Here is a 23,122-nt window from a genome sequence, read left to right on the forward strand (position 1 = left end):
GGTTGTGAGTTCTGGCTGTATTTGGTAGCCTGTGACAGACACCGACACCTGTAGGGTTTATTGGGCCGACACCTCATTTTCAATGCCCTTTGAAAACAGAGCAGGGAAAGTATTGTGTAAAGTGTCGCTGCAAAACCTAAATGTTTTATCATGTAAAGCATATCAGAACACATAAAATAAAATCACACGTGCATCTGTACCAAATACACACACTGCCTACATTCTGCATGTTAAAATGGTACTTGCAGTTTAGATGAGGTACTGCCACCTGCTGGTGATTTGAAAGCAATACAAGCTGGCGCTTGAAGAAAAGGGGAGATGAAAAGCTCAACACTTTCTACTTGGGGAATGTCTGGACAACACATTCTGCTCAAATAAATGTCTCTCTTAAGCGATATGAAAAAATAAATAAATCTAACCCGCAGGCACTCAATTTCAGAATTTGCTGTCTACAATATGACAATGACGTGCACATAATAGCAGTGTCATAGCAAATGATTGACTCCTTTGCAACAATTCTCAGTACATTGGTTGGTTGGAATCAGTGTCAAGCTCAAGGACACTTTTGCTGTACAGGACCAACATGAAGAAGTGAAACTAGTGTAGGTTATCTGTTTTTTTTATAAGAAAAATGCCTTTTCAATCAAGGTAAGTGAGAGGATTCTCTTTGGGATTTCTGTTCAGTCTGTCTCTATGTGATGGCGCCCCATGGTTCATGACTTTCTAATATTTTATGTGGTGTGATAAAGGTCTACATAATGTGCTTTTAGGGTTGAAGACCCATACACAGAGAACCATTTTGGGGCGTATCAAATCGAGACTGAGGCTGAACTTAAAATGCAGAGAAGAGTAATGTTTTATACTGCTGAATGACCTTCAGTGAAACCATGTCAAGAGGATATGAGAACATTTCAATAAAAGGGATGACCTTTTTATTTCATTGTGATATTCTGTACAGTTCTACTGCTATAATTATACACACTTTTTCAAATTAAACAAAATAAATTGCAAAAAAAAAAGCATTAAGTCTCAACATCCTTGACATTATTTCATATGGATGACGTGGACCATGAAATAAATAACACGCACCACACACACACACACACACACACAGGTTTTGTTGGAAATACAATGTGTTAAGGGTAGGGGAAAGAAAGAAAAATGACACCACCCAAGAAACACAGATTTTTGCACACATGCAAAAGCACCCACACATACACTCAGGCACCTGTGTGCTGAAACACACCTTACGCTGCAGGGGCACATGAAACAAAAGGCACTGCCAGCAGGAACAGCTTGGGCTTTGGGTGGTGGTTAAAAAAAATAAATAAATAAAAAAAAAGGTTTGGTTTACTGAGAAGCATGTGCTTAACGGACGACGAGCCTCATTTATCTCAGGGTGTGTAGGAAATGTTTACACTAAATGCTTTGGTTAAATGCATTCATTTTAGGATACATGCATGCCAAATATCTTTTCCAAAACAACCTAATTTGCAGTTGTAATGGGTTATATTACATGTGCACTCAATGAATGTTTTAATAGTTGATACGTGAGGCCCAATGAGAGAGTGCTGATGACACTTACACACACACTTACACACACACACACACACACACACACACACACACACAATACCAAAATAATATCAATATTCACTGCAATAACAAAGTCACTTTTTTTCCAGTGTCTACATAATACATATGCATTGCAAACACGTCATTGGTACATCATAGCCATTATCATTAATTTAATATATTTTTTGTTTCTTTTTTGGGGTGGAAGATGGGGAGTTGAAAAAGAGGAAAAAAAGACAAGAAAAGAGAAGCAGAAATGCATGCCCAGCCCCAGAGTTGTGGGCTATTCAGTGACCTGCATCCAAATGTGCAAAAACAGAAGATGGTTTAATATTCTTTTTTACATACGCCACCTTTAATTAGATAAACTTCCTAATGTCTCGTATCCATTTAAAATCTTGTCTCTCTAAGCTTTGGTGAAAAAAAAACAAAAAAACTCTGACATTCAAATGAAACCCATATACCAACAGTGTAAAATCACTTTTACAATAAAGTGTAAATTCTGTAAAAGTATGTGGATTGCCTTGCTCAGCAGGTCAAGCAAGGTTGGATCAGGATTTAGGGAGGGAAAATGAAATCACAGTTATCTGAGAAGAGTTTAGGTTTGTGGATCGGGTAACTGGGTTGGTTTGAAGACCTTTCTGTCAGCGTCACATGGCATTAAAGTAGGAAAATAAAATGATAGCAACAAATTAAAAAAAAGCTGAGATTTTGGACAAAGTGGGCAAAAAAAAAGGGGTGTTGTAGGGTGGAATTTGGTTCCTTTTCCTCCTTTGCTCAACGCATGGTCCCTGAGAAAAAACAGACAATGGCAAGATCCATCCTCTGATAATTTTCTTATTCTTTCCTTTCTTCTTGTTCTAGCATCCAAAGCAAAACAGCCTTGACCCAAAAACAACTCTCTCACAAATCCACACGTCTTATATTCCAGCATAAAAATAATACATCTGGTGATAACCCTATACATCAATAAATCATCAAGAAAAATAAAATCAAAAGAACACTCCGTATGATTGTCCTTCCATCAAAAAGTAATCATTCCTTCTGTGTGACTTCTAACTCTATGTGCAGGGGGATGAGCTGAGAGAGACTCATGCATAAGTAACACTTGCAGTAGCAGCAACAGCAGCAGTAGCAGAAGAAGAGGGTATCTTTAAAAACACAAATGATTCATATCAGTCCCAAATGAGATCTCAAGTCGGAGTTTCAGATCTTGTGTTGCTCTGATCTTTCGGTGTGTGTCCTTGGCAATGAAAACACTGCTTATCCAACCAGCTCTCAGACGACACACCCCTGTAGCCTTTCATGTTGCTTTCAACCCCTGATTCTCTCCTCGGGGAGCGTTTGTGTCGATGGTGGGGTGGGCTTGTATGCGTCCTGAGAAAGGGTATGCATCTATGTGTGAATGTACTGTATGTTTGGGTGTATGTGTGGAGGGTGGAGAGATGAGTTCAGCTCTGTCTCCAGTCTCTGAATAGATCACGGTTCCTGAAGGGTCAGTCTCTCCCTGGGTTGAGGTCGTAAGGTAACAGGTGAAGGGGTCAGGGGTCACGTTGTTTTAGGGCCTGTTGTAGTTTCTGTCGGTACACAGTGTATTTTTGCTCCACTGCCCGTATGCGCTCCGCCTCTTCTTTCCCCAGGATTACCAGGAAGTTTTGCAGCTCAGGGACAGAGAACGCATGCCACTGTCAGAGAATGAGAGAAACCGATTAGAATACCACTGCACAAAGTTAGTTTTTGCTACTAGCCATCTATGAATGTCTATCAAAAAGGAATATTGCCTCAGCAGCCTGTATAATTCCCCCTTTCATGCCAAATAAAGCATGTAATTGTGAGAAAAAATTGATACCACACTAAGTGTGTGTGTGTGTGTGTGTGTGTGTGTGTGTGTGTGTGTGTGTGTGTGTGTGTGTGTGTGTGTGTGTTTTCTTACCTCCACCTCTCCAGTCTCATTTTCCTTAAGGACAAAGCTGAGCTGCTCTGGGTCAGGCCCTGCTATCAACCTCAGAAGAAGAGGACACTCACACAGAGGAAGCTTCTGGAACAGATCTGGAGGGGGGGGGGGTGGGGGAAGAAGAAAGAAAGAAAAACATCATTATTGCTGTCTATTACACACATTTTCTGCAAATTAGCAAGTAACCAGGTGTCTTTTCCTCACCCTGTCCATCGCGGTGTGTCTGTCTGTACAATGCAAACTTGCGGGGATTGTCCAACACCATGAACTTCTTCAGCAAACCTTGGATGACCTCTCTGGTGGTGGTCAGAGAGCTAATGTGGATCTGCTTGACACAGTCGGACGGTAGGTAGAAAGATGTTCTCTTTTGGCTCTGCCCAAAGTCTGTCCCTTCCTGGCACTCTGACAGCGCTTGAGTGCGGCCAGCAGTCTGCCTGGACGCTCCCTCTGAGTCCGCCACATCCACAGCGGGGACTGTGACCGGTCGACTGAGCCTCAGGTGGACCTTGATGAAGCCTGTGTAGGATCCGTCGGAAGCCTAGAACACACAGAGAGAAACAGGGAGACAGTTAGAGAGTGAAGGCACATTTCATTGTGGGTATATATGCACACTATTAGCTGGGAAGAAGTACTGTATGTGGTTCTTTAAAGTACAGTAATTCGCTTTCTTGCTGAGAGTTAGATGAGAAGGTTGATACCACTCTTATGCCCGTATGGTAAATATAACGCTACTGCCAGCAACCGGTTAGCTAAGCTTAGCTTAGCATAAAGACTGAAAACAGGGTAAAAAAGAAAGCTAGCCTGGCTCTGTCTAAAGGTAACAAACTAAACAAATCAGATTCAATGTGTTAATAGTTAGTGAGCTTTCGAGGCGCTGGTATAGGAGGATTTTGTTACATTCAGACAGAGTCCGACCAGCAGTTTCCACCTGTTCCAGTTTTTATGCTAAGCTAAGCTAACCTGCATGAGACATGAGTGATATCGATCTTCTCATCTAACACTCGGCAAGAAAGAGTATAAGCATATTTCCTAAAATGTCAAACTATTCCCTTAAAGTCAACATGGAAACCACCCCTGTCACCTTTGCCGATTTCCAAGTTAATACATTATGACGTAAACTACTGATAACCTACTTTTGTTCTTTCTTTTATACTAGTAAGTACAGTGCCCGTTGAAAATGTGGTTCCTGTTTGGAACGGGCCGATTATTTGGCCTGTGGTATTACTGCTTGTAGAATTCTTCAAAACCAAATTGTACCCCAAAAGTACTTACAGAACTTTGTACTACTATATTTACCTGACAAAGAATGTTGCAGATTGAGAATGTAATCACAAAATATCACAATGAAATTGTGGGGTAATCATACCGTGGCCTCATGGACTCATGACAGTGTGCTAACCACCTGGTTCGTTATGAGAGCTAATCAGCACCTATCTGGGTTAATCAACCACCACAGACTGTTTGTGTGTGTGTGTCCGCGCAGAGAGAGAGAGAGAGAGAGAGAGAGAGAGAGAGAGAAAGAGAGAGAGAGAGAGAGAGAGAGAGAGAGAGAGAGAGAGAGAGAGAGAGAGAGAGAGCTGCTATGCCCTGCCAAGTCGTGCATTGCCCTGCTACGCCAGTTCCATTATCTTTATTGGGACTATTATTTGCCACTGTTCATCACATCCCCAACCGGCACCGTCAGACACCGCCTACCAAGAGCCTGGGTCTGTCCGAGGTTTCTCCCTAAAAGGAAGTTTTCATCACCACTCAAGGTTTTTGCCTAAAAGGGAGTTTTTCCTCGCCACTGTCGCACAAAATTAGCCTAGAAATCTAGACTCCCCCTAGTGGCAGCAAATTTATTTGGCAGCCAGGGGGGGTCTAGGCACTCTCCGTTGACTTTCAAGCTGCAAAAACCAAATTTTGGTCAGGCCAATCACATTGTGTATAGAGTCGGTGGGCGGGGCTTATGGCTGCTGCTGCTGGGAACAGCGGACTTCTGGAAGACTTGGAGTTCAGCTTTTCTTTGAGAAAAGAACAAAGAACGGCGCAGAAATCATTCTTAAAAAAGGAAGATGTGTTCGGAGTTTTGCCGACCAGATACGGCAAAAGTTTAATCTATCAACCAGCTCCGCTACCTTCTTCGTTGCTCTGCCTGGTTGTAGCGCTATCCTATTACGTGCAGAGGGAATTTGAAAGACAACCGTTTATCCCGCCCCTCGGAACGAGCTCCGTCAATGGTGAGTTCCCAGACCCAACATCTGGATGTGGGTCCGGCTTGTCAGGCTAGCACAAAATGCTTGCTCTTGGGGGAATTACTCACAGCAACTTAATACTATATAGTGTCTGGCTTATATCCAGCAATCATGTAGCTGTTAAGCGTTCTGCATGTGGCGACTGTGTGTGACGTGCAAGTTACCTTCCCTCCAAACGCCCCCAAACACGGACACACATACATACATACATACATACAAACAAACATACATACATACAGATACGTCTCGCTTTATTAGATAGATCATCTTTTTTAACACTCTGTATCAGCTCAATTTTCTGTTTCTATTCAAGCGAGGAAGTTCTTAAAAAAAAAAAAAAAAAAAAATCTAGTTTCATTGTTAGTTTGACATTATACAGAACAGGACAGTACATTCACCAGCTACAACACGTGTTCAAAACTCACCAGTTTCATGCCAGTTTCAGAGACTTGAGCGTTATACTCTTCTATCCTTGTCCGCACCTCTTCTTCTGACAGGTCCTTTGTTCCTCTTCCATCTTCCTCCTTTGTTTCCTTCTGCTGTAAGGCAGAGAGACAAGTATTCAAACATCTGGTAGTATTTTTATTTTATTTTAACCAGAAGATGGTGCTGCTTCCTCCACAAGGCCTGTAAAAAAAAAAGTTTATGAAAAGATATCTGTACATACCAGAATCAATAGAAATAGAAACCCTTGCAAACCTTAAAAAAAAAAAAAAAAAAAAAAAAATTAAAAGTGGACTGACTGACTTGCAGCAATATCAGGCCTCATATTTGGTTGAAAACAAGACTAGACATAATCTAGGCTGGTTCCTGCACTACTTGTGACAACACCTCCTTTTCCTATCCTCCATCTTTATCAACCTCAGGAGGAAAAGCTGCTTCTCTGACTGAAGCTGATGGAGGATTTGTATAGACACTACACTGTCTCTTCCTCCTCAGCGTGGTTACACAACTCCACAGCTCTACACAGGGACAGGAAATGTTGTGAATGGAGCAAATCACACATTTAGTATTACAGCACGAGAATATTGACAGCGCTGCCTCCCTCTAACTCTTACTCATTTCCCTCTGTGACTACTGTAGGAATGAGAAAAAGAGAGAGTGAAGGAAGAAGCGATGAAAAGATGGACGGCATGGGGGGGGGGGGGGGGCGAAGAGGGAGATGCAGTGAAAGAAGAGAGTAAGGATTGATGAAAGAGTGGCTGCTGAACCAGCCTTAGCAACACAGAGTTTGACTGGGTTATTTATAGTACAGTGGGATGCATCCTCTCTATCTTACAATAGCATTTTTTTTCCTCCTCTTGTTCGTTTGCATTTTCTGGGGCAGAGAGAGGGAGAGACAGTGTGTGTTTGTGTGAGAGAGAGAGAGAATGCAGGGCAGAAATCATTACTGTAGGGGAGTCCTCGGGTTGTGTGATGAAGTCACAATTTCATTCAACACTGGTGCAGTGTGCAGCTTAGGTCCTCCAGGCTGATGGTCAGCAAAAAGAGGTGGTAACATTATAACATTACAAATGCCAAGGCTAGAAGCGCTAGATGCCAGGACAGAACGGTGTGTGTGTCCATTTGTGGATTGGACGGATTGAAACAGCGAGAACAGGGGGACTTTTGATTTAGCAAACCACGTTGTACGTTCTTTTTGTTGCCGCTTTTATCTCTTGCACACTCATCATCAGCAACTCCTCTAGTCTGTGCAAAGATGGTCCTTGTATCATGATAAATGTCCATGTTGAAGTGAAACAGCAGTGAAAGCAGCTGATGCTATTATGTTCAAAGCATGTCACAAATGAAACAATTGAAATCTCCTTATTAGGACACAAGCACATTTCAATATTAAAAAAGGTCCCATGACATGAAAATTTCACTTTGAGGTTTTTTAGTTCCCCTAGCCTGTCTATGGTCCCCCAGTGGCTAGAAATGGCAATAGGTGTAAACCGAGCCCTGGGTATCCTGCTCTGCCTTTGAGAAAATGAAAGCTCAGATGGGCCGATCTGGAATCTGCTCCTTATGAGGTCATAAGGAGCAAGGTTACCTCCCCTTTCTCTGCTTTGCCCGCCCACAGAATTTGGCCCACCCATGAGAGAGAGAGACATCATGGCTTTCAAACGAGCAAAGTGGCAGTTGGTCAAGGACACCCCCCCCCCTATCCTCCTCAATAGCTACAGACACAGAAATGGCACATCCTAAGGATAGCTCATTGTGGGACTGGCTCTAGTGGCTGTAATTCTGCACCAAGGCTGAATTTCGGGAAAGTGACTTCAGATACAGTATTAGGGGACCACTAAGGTCTATATAAAATAGACTTCAGATACAGTATTAGGGGACCACTAAGGTCTATATAAAAGAGACTTCAGATACAGTATTAGGGGACCACTAAGGCCTATATAAAAGAGACTTCAGATACAGTATTAGGGGACCACTAAGGTCTATATAAAAGAGACTTCAGATACAGTATTAGGGGACCACTAAGGCCTATATAAAAGCATCCAAAGAGCACCATGTCATGGGACCTTTAAGAGCCTTGATTGTCTCTCCTGAGACTCATGAATATACTATAATCAAATTCCATACATTTAATAAAACTCTGGTGCATAAACATTAAGTGTGTATGGCAAAATCTGGAAAAAGAAAATAATTTGAGGGATATGGAGGAGTTGACTCCAAAATTCCTCCTAGTCTAAAGCAACAAAGTAAAAAGAACCTTTCAGGAATTCCTGCGTTTGTATGCAAGTTTCTAAATGTATCAGAGGCGGTGTCCTGCCCTCCCTTTCTGCATACCAGTGAGAGTGGTCAGGGTACAATAGAGCAGGACAATGGAGCAGTTTCCGCCCCTGAGTCCCAAAATGTCCTGGGACACTGCCCTGCTTGGACCAGGTCACGAGGGAGCCAATGACCAGCAAGACACAGAAACAGAGAGAGAGATGTGACACTGAAAAGACTTGCACAGTCTGCACTGTGTTTTCAGGAAAACACCAACATTTTGAGGGACTACTGTAGCACCTCGGTCAACTTGATGAAAAATATGACACAAAAAATCATTTATATTCCCAACTATTCTAACTCGTTAGTATATCAATTCTTAATCTTCACTCAACATACACAGTGCCAAGCATGGAGCGTCTGGGCAAACAATGTACTTGATGACACAAGTGATAAAATATGTTCTCTTTTCTGTAAGAATACATCTTAATCAATCTTAATTTTTTTTTAAGATTATTTTTTGGGCTTTTCCACCTTTAATTGATAGGACAGCTAGGTGAGAAAGGGGAGAGAAAGGGGGAAGACGTGCAGGAAATTGTCACAGGTCGGACTCGAACCCTGGACCTCTGCGTTGAGGTATAAACCTCTCAATATACAGTATGTGCGCCTGCTCTACCCACTGAGACAACCCGGCCACAATTAAGATCGATTTTACCCAGACAACATTAGCTTCTGCCAATAAGTGTTCCTTCAGAATGACTGGTCACTGTCCGATAACAACAATATTACAGGTGACAGGTCCAAGCCAGTTAATCCATTTTAATGCTGTGATTCAGATAGATGTGAAGCAGCTTAAGTGTGTAACATATCTAGGACTGTTACATAAGGGTCACACACACATATGTACACATGCCATGCAGATACACACCCACACCCCTCAGGGTGACATGACTAAGTGTTGATGTTCTTACTCTGATGAGATCATACAAGAGCGTTCATATGACTGCTTGAAACGTTGCTGCAACATAGTCAGTATTAAACCACCCTTTTGTTAGCGTCAACTTAATCTTGACTTTGCAAGTGTGTGTGTGTGTGTGTGTGTGTGTGTGTGTGTGTGTGTGTGTGTGTGTGGTGACATCATGAGGTAAAACTCAGGTAACACTAGACTCTAGGATCAATTACAACTGGCCAAGATTAAGGTCATGGCAAGCGCTGTCAGAACTAAACTAACAATACAAAAAAACGTCGACAAAATTCAACGACAACTCACACAACACACACACACACACACACACACACACACACACGCTGTTAACGCAACACTTTTAATGGGTCAATTGTTGAGGAGAACAGACACACAGATTCTATTTCACAGCTCAGAGACCACTGTGTGCCAGCACCCAGCAGTACACACACTTAAGCATACAAACATGTGCTCTCACACGAGTAAAGGTTCTTTGTTCAGCAGCAGTATTTCAATGTTTGCTAATCTAACTACTTTTTATAGTGTTGGAATACAAAGCTATGCATTAGGTTTTAAAGTGTATAGTATATGTTTTGTACTTACAGTCTTTATCTGTGACACAACTAACTACTCCCTCAAAAAAATGCAACAGAGTAACATCAAAAATCTAATCTAAAATATAGTGGAGTGGGGGCGACCTCTAGCTCACCCAGTAGAACATGCACCCCATGTAGACTAAGTCCTAAGCAGCTGCCTCTTTCTCTCCCCCCTTTCCTGTCTATAGATTATCCCTATCTAATAAAGCAAAAAACATAATCTTAATATAAAAAAATGAATGAAATTAATCTATCTATCTATCTATCTATCTATCTATCGTGGAGGATAGGTGTAGTTGAAAAAAACAATAAATAGAAATACTCATTAGGTACCAGTACTTTAAAAATGTACTTAATACAGTACAGTTTTATAATAACTACTGTATGAAGTCTACATCTACACACTTAGTTTCCTACCAATGTTGCTAGATGTGTGCAGTGTATGAGATACTGCAGGGGTTTATACTGTAAATATACGCACGCACGCCCATTAAGGCTGGCTGGCTAATCTGAAGCAAAAGGCTCAGCTCTGGAATTAATTCCTAAAGAAAAGAGGACATGAACTCCCTTCCACTGTTTTGATGAATGTAAGTATCTCCCTGTGTGTTTGTGCACATAAATGCACACATACATGGAAGAGGACGTAACACTGTGACACATTTTAACATTTTTATACACAAAATGTGTAATCATTTCTCTATTCACAGGATGCCACACAGATCGTTGCCTTATCTCCTTTTCATATTCAAACACAGTAACAAAACACAATTTCACTACATGGCTACTACAAGAGTAATGCTCTACAAGAGGATGCAATTCAAGAACAATTCCCTCCTCGGTTTTATAGCCGTGCTGCTACACTATATGTCAAACCATTTTTCTTTGGCTGCGTAGTGCCGAAGAAATACGGCACCATCAGCAGGTAGCTTCTGTGCCGGCAGGCAGCCCAGACAAGCTAACCCCAATACCCTTCTGTCTCAGCATGGCAGCAACCCTAACTCCACACGCTGACAACACAGCTGGTCAATTATTCAGAGATTATACCTTCTCCAAATCAGACACCAAAGGCACTGCCAGGATAAGGACAGCAAGAAAAGGGCTGAGCATGTTTTACATAAATGCAAATGTCTGTGTAGTTTCAAGATTTTTTTTTTTTTTTAACTCCAGGCTTTTTGTGTAACCAGAAATACTTTTCTATATCAACCTTTTCTCTCTCTTTCTTTTCCAATAGAAAAATCATTTAATCACCTTCTGTTCTTCCTGGGATAGGCCCCAACAACAAACAAGCAGCACCTAACACCCTGCAGTGCGAATAATACTGTATATACCACAGTTATAGTATCTGCCAATTATGCATGAAGTAATAGAATGTACAGTAGACCAAAACCAAATCTCACAAGTATGTGCCAACAAGAACCACGAGTTGCTATGGTAACTAGGATAATGTTTGCTACAGTGAAGTAGTTGCCACACACACACACACACACACACACACACACACACACACACACACACACACACACACACACACACACACACACACACACACACACACACACACACACACACACACACACACACACACACACACACACACACACACACACACACACACACACACACACACGAGCTAAAGTATTAGCTGTGTTTCTACGGAAACCTCTCCCACGCAAAGTACAGAAGAAGCCTTTATGGAATCTGTAGGTTAACATCATTAACTCTGTGACCCACGTTCTCACTCTCCAAACACTGTTTTCCGACTGTGATGCTAAATCTATGCTAGCCACTCACACATGATAAATGAGCTGCCAAAAAGGCATCGAGGTTGATGAACAAGGCCAACCTATCAGATCAATGCAACACACCAGATGTAGGACAGTAACCCTTCCTACACTCTCACACACCTAGAGGCCTACATGAGAATGCACAAACACCACCACTTCCTCTCCATACTTCTGCTTTCTATTAGCATGTTTTTGATATAAATGGCAGTTTGGTTCCCAGTCCTACTAAAAATGCCCACAATCTGACCCATCTGAGTACTCAATTACAGTTTTTACAGTTTCATCTACCAGAGTGAGGGTTACCCTGATTCTGTACCTTAGCTGCATGCTTGGGCTGGCGGAAGAACGAGCTCTTGGCTGTGAAGAAAGTGCAGTCTTCGCTCTCTTCATCCAGGCTGCAGTACCCGCTGCTCATGCTGTTACTGCTTGTCATGGAGGGGGTCAGCACTGTATTGACAGTCATGAAGAGGTCCAGAGACGGCCTCCGGCACCGGCGCAGCACCAGAGCAGCACGTTGACAGCTTGAGGAAGTGCTGGTTTATCTCGAAAACGCAGGGCTGGTGTGACTCAGCCACAATCAGAGTCCACGCGCTACTAACTGCCACCTTTACTCATCCAGAAAAGTCTGCGGTCCTCTGCTGATGCATCCAGAAGAGTTTAAGTCCCCCTGTGAGGGCGAGACAGGTGAACTCGGCTCAGATTCAACGCTCTGCGTGCCACCAGAGAGGGGACCAGGAAATCCGAGAGCGAGCACAGACGTGTCACTTCCTCCTGACGTGTGTATGTGTGTGTGTCTTTGTGTGTGTGTGTGTGTTCTGATGCCGGTGTCACAAACACGCCATACAGTATACGCACCTGGCCATTTGCAGCTCAACATAAACATATACACACTCATACACAGTATGTAGCAATCACACACATACACACACACATATATATATATAGGCACGCGCTGGTGTCATGGAGTCACTTTACAGGTTGGTTTCAAGTTAACCCTGCTCACCTGAGACCCTGTTATACCCGCAAACCAACGCTCATAAAGGCATGCATGCAATACCACATCCTGCTTTCCTGTGTCTGTGTCTCTGTAAGGACCCACTGCGAAAAATCAAAGAACGGTTCAATTCAAGTCCGGCATTTATGTCTGTGAGCATTGATCCGTCCCTGGGGTCCAGAGTAAACAGCAGCAGAAGATCTCTTGGCTTCAGCAACACGACCTGACTCACAGACCCTGTAGCACCTCCTCTCTCCTCTTCTCGCTGTTTTTTTGGCAATGCTACCAGAGAGATGGATGCCTCCCACTCAGCCTCACCCGCTTTCTTACTCTCTGCTTTCCCCTACCTCTTCTTAATCTCTCTCTTTCTGTCTGTCTTTGCTCCCTCACTCTCTTGCTACCATCTGTGGTTGAGTGTGTTATCAGCCTGCAAGCACCCTCCCCCTTCTCTCTTCACCCTCTCTCTCTCTCTCTCTCTTCCTGCAAGCAACTGCACTCTGCAGAGCATGGCCACTTCCTCTTACAAAGAGAGAGAGAGAGAGAGAGAGAGAGAGAGAGAGAGAGAGAGAGAGAGAGAGAGAGAGAGAGAGAGAGAGAGAGAGAGTAGAAAGAGAAACGCTGATGAGTGAGAGATAGAAAGCCTCACAGCTCCTGTTTTACATACGTGAGAGCAGCAGTGACGAGGCAACAGAGAGGCTGGGGAAGATGGCTGCTTTAGTGACATTCTGCAGCAGGATGCAACGGTGTATTAGAAGCCATGACAACCATTGTAAACATGTGGCTTTTTTGTTAGAACATGCCATAATTAGGGCTATTGTTTTGACGCCCAAACCAATCAGGGGAACAAATACAGTCCAGCAATAAAAACCTAACCTCCACAGCTGCTTAACTGCCACTGCTGGTTTGTTGGTGGAGGGAAGGGCTCACAGTGCTTAAGGTGAGAATAAGAAAATAATGAATGATAGCCATCGGGATGGAGATTACGGTGACCTCTAACCTAACACTGACCCTGCAATCTGCCCAGCAGTGACCTCCCCCTCCCATCACAAAGCAACTAATGCCCCCGTCACTGCTGAGATTGATGCCGCATGTTATCTGTCCGCACATGCTGTTTTCGTGTGTGTAGTATGATTTTAAAATCTACTCAGATATGATTATAGGTAAACCTATATGGTACTGGAGGGCTGCAGCATACAGGGACAATGGACGCAAGGAGCAGCGTGCAGGGGGTGGGACACACACACACACACACACACACAAATCTGCTGGCTCCAAGTGTGCTGCACATATGTGTGACTGCAGCAGTGTATGTGCTTATAGCGGGTAAAAGGGGATGAATTTCTGCTGATGCACAGACAATAAGAGACTGCAAATACAGAGGGGTAATAACGCACACACACACACACACACACACACACACACACACACACAGAGCAAAAGGGGAGAAAGAAGACTGCAGGAAATTAACTGTCATATCTCCTCTTGTCTGCAGTGCTTGTGTACTCTATGAACCAAACAAGAGTGTGGAGAGGGACAGGCCTTGGTCACAGAGTTCACATACCTCCAAGAAAGACATCATCAACGCTCACTTAATTCAGACTTTTAGCTTATTATCTTTAACTACACAGTCATAATTGTGTTGCACTAGATGTGAAATATTGAAAGAAATAAGCGTGTTTTGGGATGTAGTTTAAAAAAAGACCATTTGGTACAATGTACTTAATGTATCCCCCTCATGCTCGCTCTAATTCTCTCCATTCCCATCAACAGGGTAGAATGATTGTATTTGTTCATGCTCACCCTGGCACACTACCAAGGGGGCTAATTTTGCATTATCTGCCCCCTAGGCATAGAATAGCTGCAAACATTCTGCTGCAGGCCTGCGGGGTTGTCCAGATATCTCTCGTGCATGTTATGTGTGGGAGTGTGTGTGTTTGGACCACATTGCGTGGGTGACTGAGGCTGGGATGCCAAGATGCATGCTCCCACTCTCTCAGGTCACACACACATACACACACACACACACACACACACACACAGTGAGTGAATCACTATTTTGAGGATACATGTTACATAATTGTATACTGTGGCTCATACAGTACAAGAGTATGAAAGTTGAATATAATAGATTTTGAGTTTAACTTTTGAAATAGTGGATGTCTAAATATATTCCACTAGCATAGATAGATATCATCTGAGAATAGGTTGGGCTAACACAGCAATGCCAAAATGGAGGTCCCTGCAGAGAACAATGATTAACTAGTTTGCATTCAAATAAGAGACAGTGTTTCTTCTATGTTGATTTGACCGTGGCGGCCCCCCACGGCAACATTTCTGCCCCCCACGGTATCAGAAATAGGGCTGCATTGTTAGAGTGCATGTCGGAGAATAGCGCGGACACGCGCTTCACACCGCGAGCGGGCACGTGCGTCACTCTGCAGAAAAAAGGAGAAAGGAAAAAGAGACGCTGTCCGGATGATAACTAGCCAGTTGAGATCGTGTGTGTACATCCTTGAGAACTGTAAGTTGTATAACTTATGGTGTCAGTTCATTTAATCCTGGTCTTGCAAATTTAAATTAAGTTAACTGGTGATTTTCGTTGATTGTATTCTTCACCTGCAAGCTAAATTGCACGTGGCTGTTGATTTGTATTTTAGGTGCATTATTTACATGCTGAAGTAGCTACACTGCATTAAGATAATGTAATTAATAGTGGGTTTCTTGTTATTTGCTACAGAATGCTTAGCCTATATGTCAAGATCAAAGTTGGCCTATATAGTAACTCAAAAAATACAGATCAATCACAACTGTTCGGAACTTCCCCCACTGCTAAAAAAAAATCCTAAAGGAAACACAGAGAAGCTGAGGAAGTGAGGACATCAGAGTCCACCACTGATTGATTGAATAAATCAAACCTACTACAGGATAGGAGAGATGAAAAGAGACTCCAAGAGGAGGATGAGGGAGGCCATAAGAGCAACAGAGCAGGTGAAGGAGAGAGGGAGGGAGGCACATCAGATGCTTATGTGATGGAGGACATTCTGTCCTGGGAACATTCTGTCACCCAAAAAAAGCAAACGACCGCATATATAAATTCATAAGTAGACAACGAGGAGGAGGAGGAAGGGAGGGAAGGCGTGTTGTGAAAGAGGAGGATGGTTATGTAAGAGTGTAGGCTTGGAGAGATGCTGCAGAATAAACCCAGTCATCACCCAAATGTGACTCATGTACACCTCCACACACACACACACACACACACACACACACACACACACACACACACACACACACACACACACACACACACACACACACACACACACACACACACACACACACACACACACACACACACACACACACACACACACACACACACACACACACACACACACACGTTTGCTCGTCAGCAGTGGCCCTAAAAATGCCATAAATAGTCCTCCGCACCCTTAAAAAATAAAATAAAAATTCTACTGGGTAAATTGAATTTTTTGTATTTGAAATGCTCACCTTGTGTTGAGGGGCTGCGGACGAGGAGAGTCTTCTGGGAGATTGAGTTTCTTTGGGCTCTCTGTCCTTCCGGTTGCAGTCCAGCTGGACCTGGCTCTCACACTCCAGGTGACAGGTGTAGCTACAGTCTGATGAACACAAAAAACACACACTAATCAGAGACAAGAACACACATGCAGAACCAATTGCTGAGAAGCAACAAATAAATCACCATCAAACACTGATCGGTAACACTTTACTTGAAGGTATCTACATAAGAGTGACATGACACTGTCATGACGCATGAACCCTAACCGTAACTCTAACCCTAACTTGTCATGACAAAAAACAAATGACACATGATGACAGAAGCATTACATCATAAATGTTTATGACTTGTTTATAATGTTTATGAGTGTCATGTCACTCTTATGTAGATACCTTTAAGTAAAGTGTAACCCATTGATCTAACCCTGTGAACTAATACTCCTCTGTGGTATGTCACGTCAGAGTATGATGCTGATCAGACACACCTGTAAGTGTGTGAGTTCCAGATGAAGAATGAATGAAACAGCTACAGTGAAACGCTCCATTTACAGAGAATTTGCTCCATCTAGTGGCTAATGCCAGACAGACACCACGAGGTACCAGACTGCAGTGAGAGTATTCTATCAACGAAAGACTTAATAATGTGCCCAGCAATAACCTATTGACATCTCACATCTTAACCTACCAATTACACCTTAAAGATCCACTACCATACATCCCATTTACCCATCAGATGGCAGGAAATACTTTGCTATGTAGGCCTACAACTGTCTTCTGGCGCAGATGCATTACACAATGTATAATGAACATATTGCACAAGGTCCAGCAAAGAACATAAGGGAAACAAATACATGCTTCGATATAGAGATACTGTATTGACTCCTTTTACGCATTCAAAGCCAACCAACTGTACCAGTATAGCAGCCCTTCCATGGTCAACAATCTACTGTTCAGCAAGAACAGAATAGATTTAGGAACTTCCCCCAAAACTTCCCAAAATAGTCCACTGTTCTTTAATTTTTAGTTGGTCCCACATACGACAGCCTCGGCTTGTTTATGTCTCGCAGTCTTTATTGTGGCCAGAGGCTTTTCCACTGGGACGCATAGCCTCACATCTAACTGCTCCTCTGTTGGGGAGATAATCCATGCCATTGCTAAAGAAAAGAGAGATTTCAAAACCGCATGACCAGCGAGAGGACTGGAGTTTGGGGGGTAGGGGAGGGGGGTGTCAGATCCTTTTTTGTTGTTCTACAGCAGGAAAGTTCCATTTCTTTTTTTAAGATTATTTTTTGGCATTTTAGGCCTTTATTTGAAAGGACATATTAGATATGAAAGGGGGGAGAGAGAGAGAGAGGGGAAAGGACATGCAGCAAAGGGCTGCAGGTCGGAACCAAACTCATGGTTTTTGTGTTGATTCTTAGCAAAAAAAAATTTTGTTCTTTCACAAATATGTGCTCATTCATGTGTAATTACTTTCACCATCTAATCAAAGTATTCTCGTAAGCGTAGAATCTGCCATTCAGAATCATTCAGAATGCATACGAGCGAGTCGCTCGAATGACGGCCGCCATGTTGCGCCTCCATCTTTAAAATACATTAGCCAAAGAGGGACATACCTCCGCCTTTTGCCCTTTTACACTCAGTGGCACCCCGCACCGTGACGAATGCCAGGGGGAGAAAAAGAGAATTAAAACGACAACGCGACAGGCAAAGCCACAAGACCAAAGTTAATGTTGGAATGGCTAGAACAGCTTCGTGTAAACGATTGAGATACTAAGAGCTAATTTCGGGTTCGGCCACCGTTAAAACGCGATCGGACTGGGAGGGGCTAGAAAGTAATATTCAGTTGGTTGTCATATACAATTTCACCGCTAGATGGGAGAAATTCTTACACAATGTAGCTTTAAATAAAACACTGTACAGAAGGCTATGCAGTAGGGCTGTGGAATTAATCGAAATTTAATCAAGATTACAATTATTTCATTACGTTTTGCAAGTAAACTCTTATTTTCTCGTGTTCTGAATGAAGAAATAAAGTTTCAATAGAAAAAGTATTAAGGCAAAGTTCACAGTTGTATGTTTTTTTTTTACTGTTTTTCCACTGTTTTTTAAGTTCAATAATTGCAACATCTTTCCAGAAGTCAACGAGTAATCATGTTAAATTATCGTGATTTCAATCTTGACCAAAATAATTGTGATTATATTTTTTCCCATGATCGAGCAGCCCTACTACGCAGGCAGATAGATACAGATACAGAACTAATAAAACTAATGCTTATATATTTGCTTTAAAACAACACATTGTTTTCTAATAAAGCTCTTTGTTGCTGCAGTCAGTGCTGAATGAGCGAGCTCAGCCTGGTTGTTTTTCTGTCTATTGATATCAGTGGCTCTTTCTGTATCCCGCTGTGCCTCGCACACTCAGCATCATTACCGTAACCATAGCAACAAGCTTCTTGCTGACCATTGTAGAAAGAGAAGAGCTCTACTTACATAAGGTCACCAACAGAAGGCTGAGTGTAGAGGCTTTTTCGCTGTAAACCTCAGATAGATTAATTACCAACTATGTTAATGTCTAGAATTGCAGGTATTTGAAAATATAACTTGTTTGGGAATGAAATGCTTCATGTATTTTGAACTGGCATGGGAAATAGTAGGCGTGATTATTGATTATTGAAGCAGGGACCAAGGAGGAGAGAGCAAAGGGAGACAGGACATAGTTTACTGACAGCAGGGATAGGTCTAGCAAAGAGGAAAGTTCAGTTAGAGGTTCCTTCTCTCATGACAATTTAGAGGTCATTAAGTGCATTAAGAGAGGGAGATAGACATAAGTGTGTGTGTGTGTGTGTGTGTGACAGAGACAGGTTGGCAGAGAGACAGAGAGTAACAGGGACGGGCTGCAATGCCTCGCTGACAGGAGGGATGTGTTGAGGAAAGAGTAGAGTTCAGATAAGCGATGCTCTGCTCATGACAGTTTAGAGGTCATTGCAAGTGAGAAAGAAGGGAAACACACAGGGGAAAGGAAGAGAGAAACTCCTTTCCTGTACTGCTTTCCTTCATTTACTCCATCCACCCTCACTCTGTATTACTGACTGTGCCTCTACTTAAATTCAACCATACTTGTAATAAATACCGATACCTCTCATGTCTGTACAGTAAATAGCTTATAAAGCTGCCACCTGCTGGCTAACTTAGCTTAGCACAAAAACTGAAATCAGGGGGAAAGAGCTACCCTGGCTTTATCCAAAGATAACAGAATATCCACCTACAATGCCCATAAAACAACTAACAACAATCAGTATTTAGAGGTGCTGGTAGGTTGATTTTGTTACCTTTGGACAGCTAGCTGTTTCCAGTCTTAGTGCGAAGCTAAGCTTATTTGCTGTAGCCTTACAGACACAGGAGTGGTATTTTATAACTCTCAACAAGAAGCAAATTAGCATATTTTTATGACTTTTCCTTAAAAGATGCAATGTTGAGTTTTTTGTAAACAAACAAAGTTGTTTACATTCAGTGTTACACACTAAAACACATTGTGTATTTTTTATATTGTGCGCACGCACGTGTGTCCTCATTCGCACACATGATAGAAAGAAAAATGGCACCTACTTTTAAAAACTGCTATCTCCACTTGGTACCTTTAAATGTCCTCGGTTGTCATTCTCCAGACAGAAATCAGTGTTTATGTTGGGTGGTGGTTATTTAAAGAAGACCCTGCCCTTGGTCTTTATCCCGATATTTGATTTAGAAGACTAGAATTGCTGCTGGGCGAACTGCGAGGAAAATGGAAGGAATGCTTAGAGATCGTTCCCGGTTCCACTGCACCTACAGTAAGATACACCATGGTCAGCAAGTCATAGTTCACCTAGGATCCAGATTATTCCCACACTGCTAAGACATACTGTCTCTGACACACACACACACACAGGTTTGTGGCACTATCTTTGTGGGGACCAGTCATTGACATAATGCATTACCTAGCATCTTACCCTAACCTTAACCATCACAACTAAATGCCTAACCTTAACCCTTACCCTCACCCTAACCATAACCTAATTCTAACCCTAAAACCAACTCTTAACCCTCAAACAACCCTTTAAACTGCATTTTGGCCCCACAAAGCTGTTGGGACCCCACAAGTATACTAGACTCCCAGTCTCACACACACACACACACACACACACACACACACACACACACACACACACACACACACACACACACACACACACACACACACACACACACACACACACACACACACACACACACACACACACACACACACACACACACACACACACACACACACACACACACACACACACACACACACACACACACTTTGGACTGTGCTGTCTGATTCTAAACTGACATATGTACACATAAATAAACAAAAATTGGTAGTGATGATTTTGTGACAACAAGGGTAGTGTATATTTTTGCTGACATCCTCGTGGAAATGTGTAAGACACTTTGTTTTGGACCTAAACATACCCCAGAGTTTGGACTAGAGTTAAATGAAGTTATAGGATTTAGGTTTGATTTAGAATAGGTGTTACAGTAAAGGTACGAGGTTCTGGACTAAATGAGAAACTCAAGTGAGTCGAATTGTTTTTGTATATGCATACCAGCTGTGTGAGTGTGAAAAGGCCTAGTATTAGGTTTACCTCCTTGAGATTCTGTACCATGCATACTGTATGGGAGTGCCAATGAGCTGGTTGAGAAACTGCAACAGTATTCCAGTGACCCAGAAGGGCTCTGAAGGTTATGTAGGCGTGCTGACACAGACATAATCAGAGAGAATCGTGATGGAGAAGAATGAAGATAAAGCAAGGGAGAGAGGAGTCCGCAAAAAGGAGCATTTATCTTGTGTGACTTTTTTTTTTTTTTTTTTTTTTTTTTTTTTATGTGGCAGCCGTTTGAATGCCTGAGGCAAAACTCCCCGCTGGACTCCATGTTAGGACTTGCAGGGGTTTCCCTTTTGGTATTTTGTGGAAAGTACATGGTTACACAGACTATCAAATGAGGAAGTTGCTTTCATTTAAAAGACAACGGCAACGATTCCACTCTACGGGATTTTGGTAGAAGTTGTGTTCAAGTTCACTTACGGGATTGCCACAACAGGTTTTGTTAGAAAAAAGGTCCCGTCATTGGATTCTGCACATGCACGGACACATCCTACGTCCATCTTTATCACTCCAAATAAGGCTGGAAACTACCTTTTACTTTCTATATTTGCTTTGAGTATTACAGTGTCTGTACTGAACCGGGGGAAAGAGCCTCCGTGTACTCCGCTTCTTTTGATTAGAAAGTGCTTCAGTCACATATAAAACTTTAACAACCCTTCTCAACGGACTCTTTCAAAAGTATTTCTCATTTGACGGCGAGCTAACATAGCTGTCAGTGTTGATAAGCCATTTTTATTTTACTGGCCTTTTAAGATATTTTGGCTGGTAAAATGCAGAACTACTTACTTCAACTGTTTTATTATCGTCAGGTTTATCTCTACATATTTCATCATCATAGTTCTGAATGATGTTTTGTAACATATGCAGCCGTCTTCGTGAAGACGCTCCTCCAGTAAAAGATACTTAATCACAGATTAGGCATTTCCTGGTTAAATAGAGCTATTACAAAATGTAGACACTGTGATCACAGTGAACACACATGAACGTGTACTCGCACCTGCATGTGGGGACAGGACACCAAAAGATGACTGTAATGAAATTGAGCCATAAACACTCGTCAGATTCTATTAATCCTGCACAGAGCCGTGGAGTCTAGAGCCTGCGCACGCATGTGTGCGCGAGTGTGTGTGTGTGTGTGTGTTGTCTCAACAAAACGAAGGGGCTGTGGTGCTATGTGTCGCCATGGTAGACTGGCCTCCTCCGCCGCAGGAGATGCATGTTCAGACTCCCTCTTTGTCTCTCATGCCATCATTCCAGTCTGACTGCTTTTAAAATGACACTGCCTCCAGACAGAGCTGGGTGATGATGCAGATAGATGGAGATGGAGAAGAGAGAGAAAAAAAAAGAAGAGAGGTAGGAAACTCCATCAGTGCAGCGGAAAGAGATGAGGGAGCTTAATGTACAGCACGTCAAGATCTATATGTGGTGGCTGTGTTAACTTGTTGGGTCGATAACTGCGAATGGAGACGGGAAAGGGGGAGCTTCGATTGCAACGTGTAAAATGAGAATTCGGCTCTAAAAAGAAGACATTAAGATAGTCCTGGTGGAGGCCGCAGAGTGAAAGATTTTCCATGGTCATGTTCTTTTCTTTTCTTTTCCGTCTCCTAAAATCCCGGCCCACTCTTATCATTCTTTCCCATTCCTGCATCATCTCTTCTAACTCCTAAGAAGAAGATAGGGGATGTGGGCGGTTGTTTTTTTGTGGGACACAGTGGGTGTGGGAGAGACAGGGGAGGGGGAAGACACAGATTAGCAGCGTTTCTCAGGTCACAAAGGATGTCTGTACGGCACCAGATAGAGATATTGGGAGGGACATATTGTATTAGATCTTTGTCTGCGTGAGGAGGGAGGGGCTAAATAGGGCTAAGTTAGCTATAACGCAAGGGCGAGGATATTAACACGGTCCCTAATGAACCTAAAGGGAGCTCTGCAGGTCTTATGAAGGAATTAAGAGCAGCTTTGGGGGGGCTTTAGCCAGTCTGATCCCATCATAGCTCATTTGGAGCGGTTATCCATGATCTCCCACTGTGTGGCTCACGTACAAACACCAAGCTACTGAACTAATACTACCGTTCATCATTATAAATTAAAAT

The 23,122-nt window shown here is 42.6% G+C and overlaps 1 protein-coding gene across 2 annotated transcripts in view; it reads right to left on the reverse strand.

Annotated features, from left to right (window-relative positions):
- Window positions 1-909: 909 nt before the first annotated feature.
- rassf5 (Ras association domain family member 5) overlaps window positions 910-23,122 on the reverse strand; it is a 32,981-nt gene continuing 10,768 nt past the window's right edge. Inside the window, exons 2-6 of one of the 2 annotated variants that reach the window (XM_028576625.1) lie at window positions 16,312-16,439; window positions 6,189-6,302; window positions 3,734-4,067; window positions 3,509-3,624; window positions 910-3,260 (exon numbers count right to left, since the gene is read on the reverse strand). In XM_028576625.1, the coding sequence (XP_028432426.1) occupies window positions 3,117-3,260; window positions 3,509-3,624; window positions 3,734-4,067; window positions 6,189-6,302; window positions 16,312-16,439 (836 nt within the window). In that variant the 3' untranslated portion in view covers window positions 910-3,116. Of the gene's footprint in view, window positions 3,261-3,508; window positions 3,625-3,733; window positions 4,068-6,188; window positions 6,303-12,123; window positions 13,196-16,311; window positions 16,440-23,122 lie in introns of those variants that run through there. The other variant, XM_028576626.1, reaches the window with a different exon arrangement.

Source organism: Perca flavescens, chromosome 4, assembly GCF_004354835.1.
Source record: "Perca flavescens isolate YP-PL-M2 chromosome 4, PFLA_1.0, whole genome shotgun sequence".
NCBI classification, from domain to species: domain Eukaryota; kingdom Metazoa; phylum Chordata; class Actinopteri; order Perciformes; family Percidae; genus Perca; species Perca flavescens.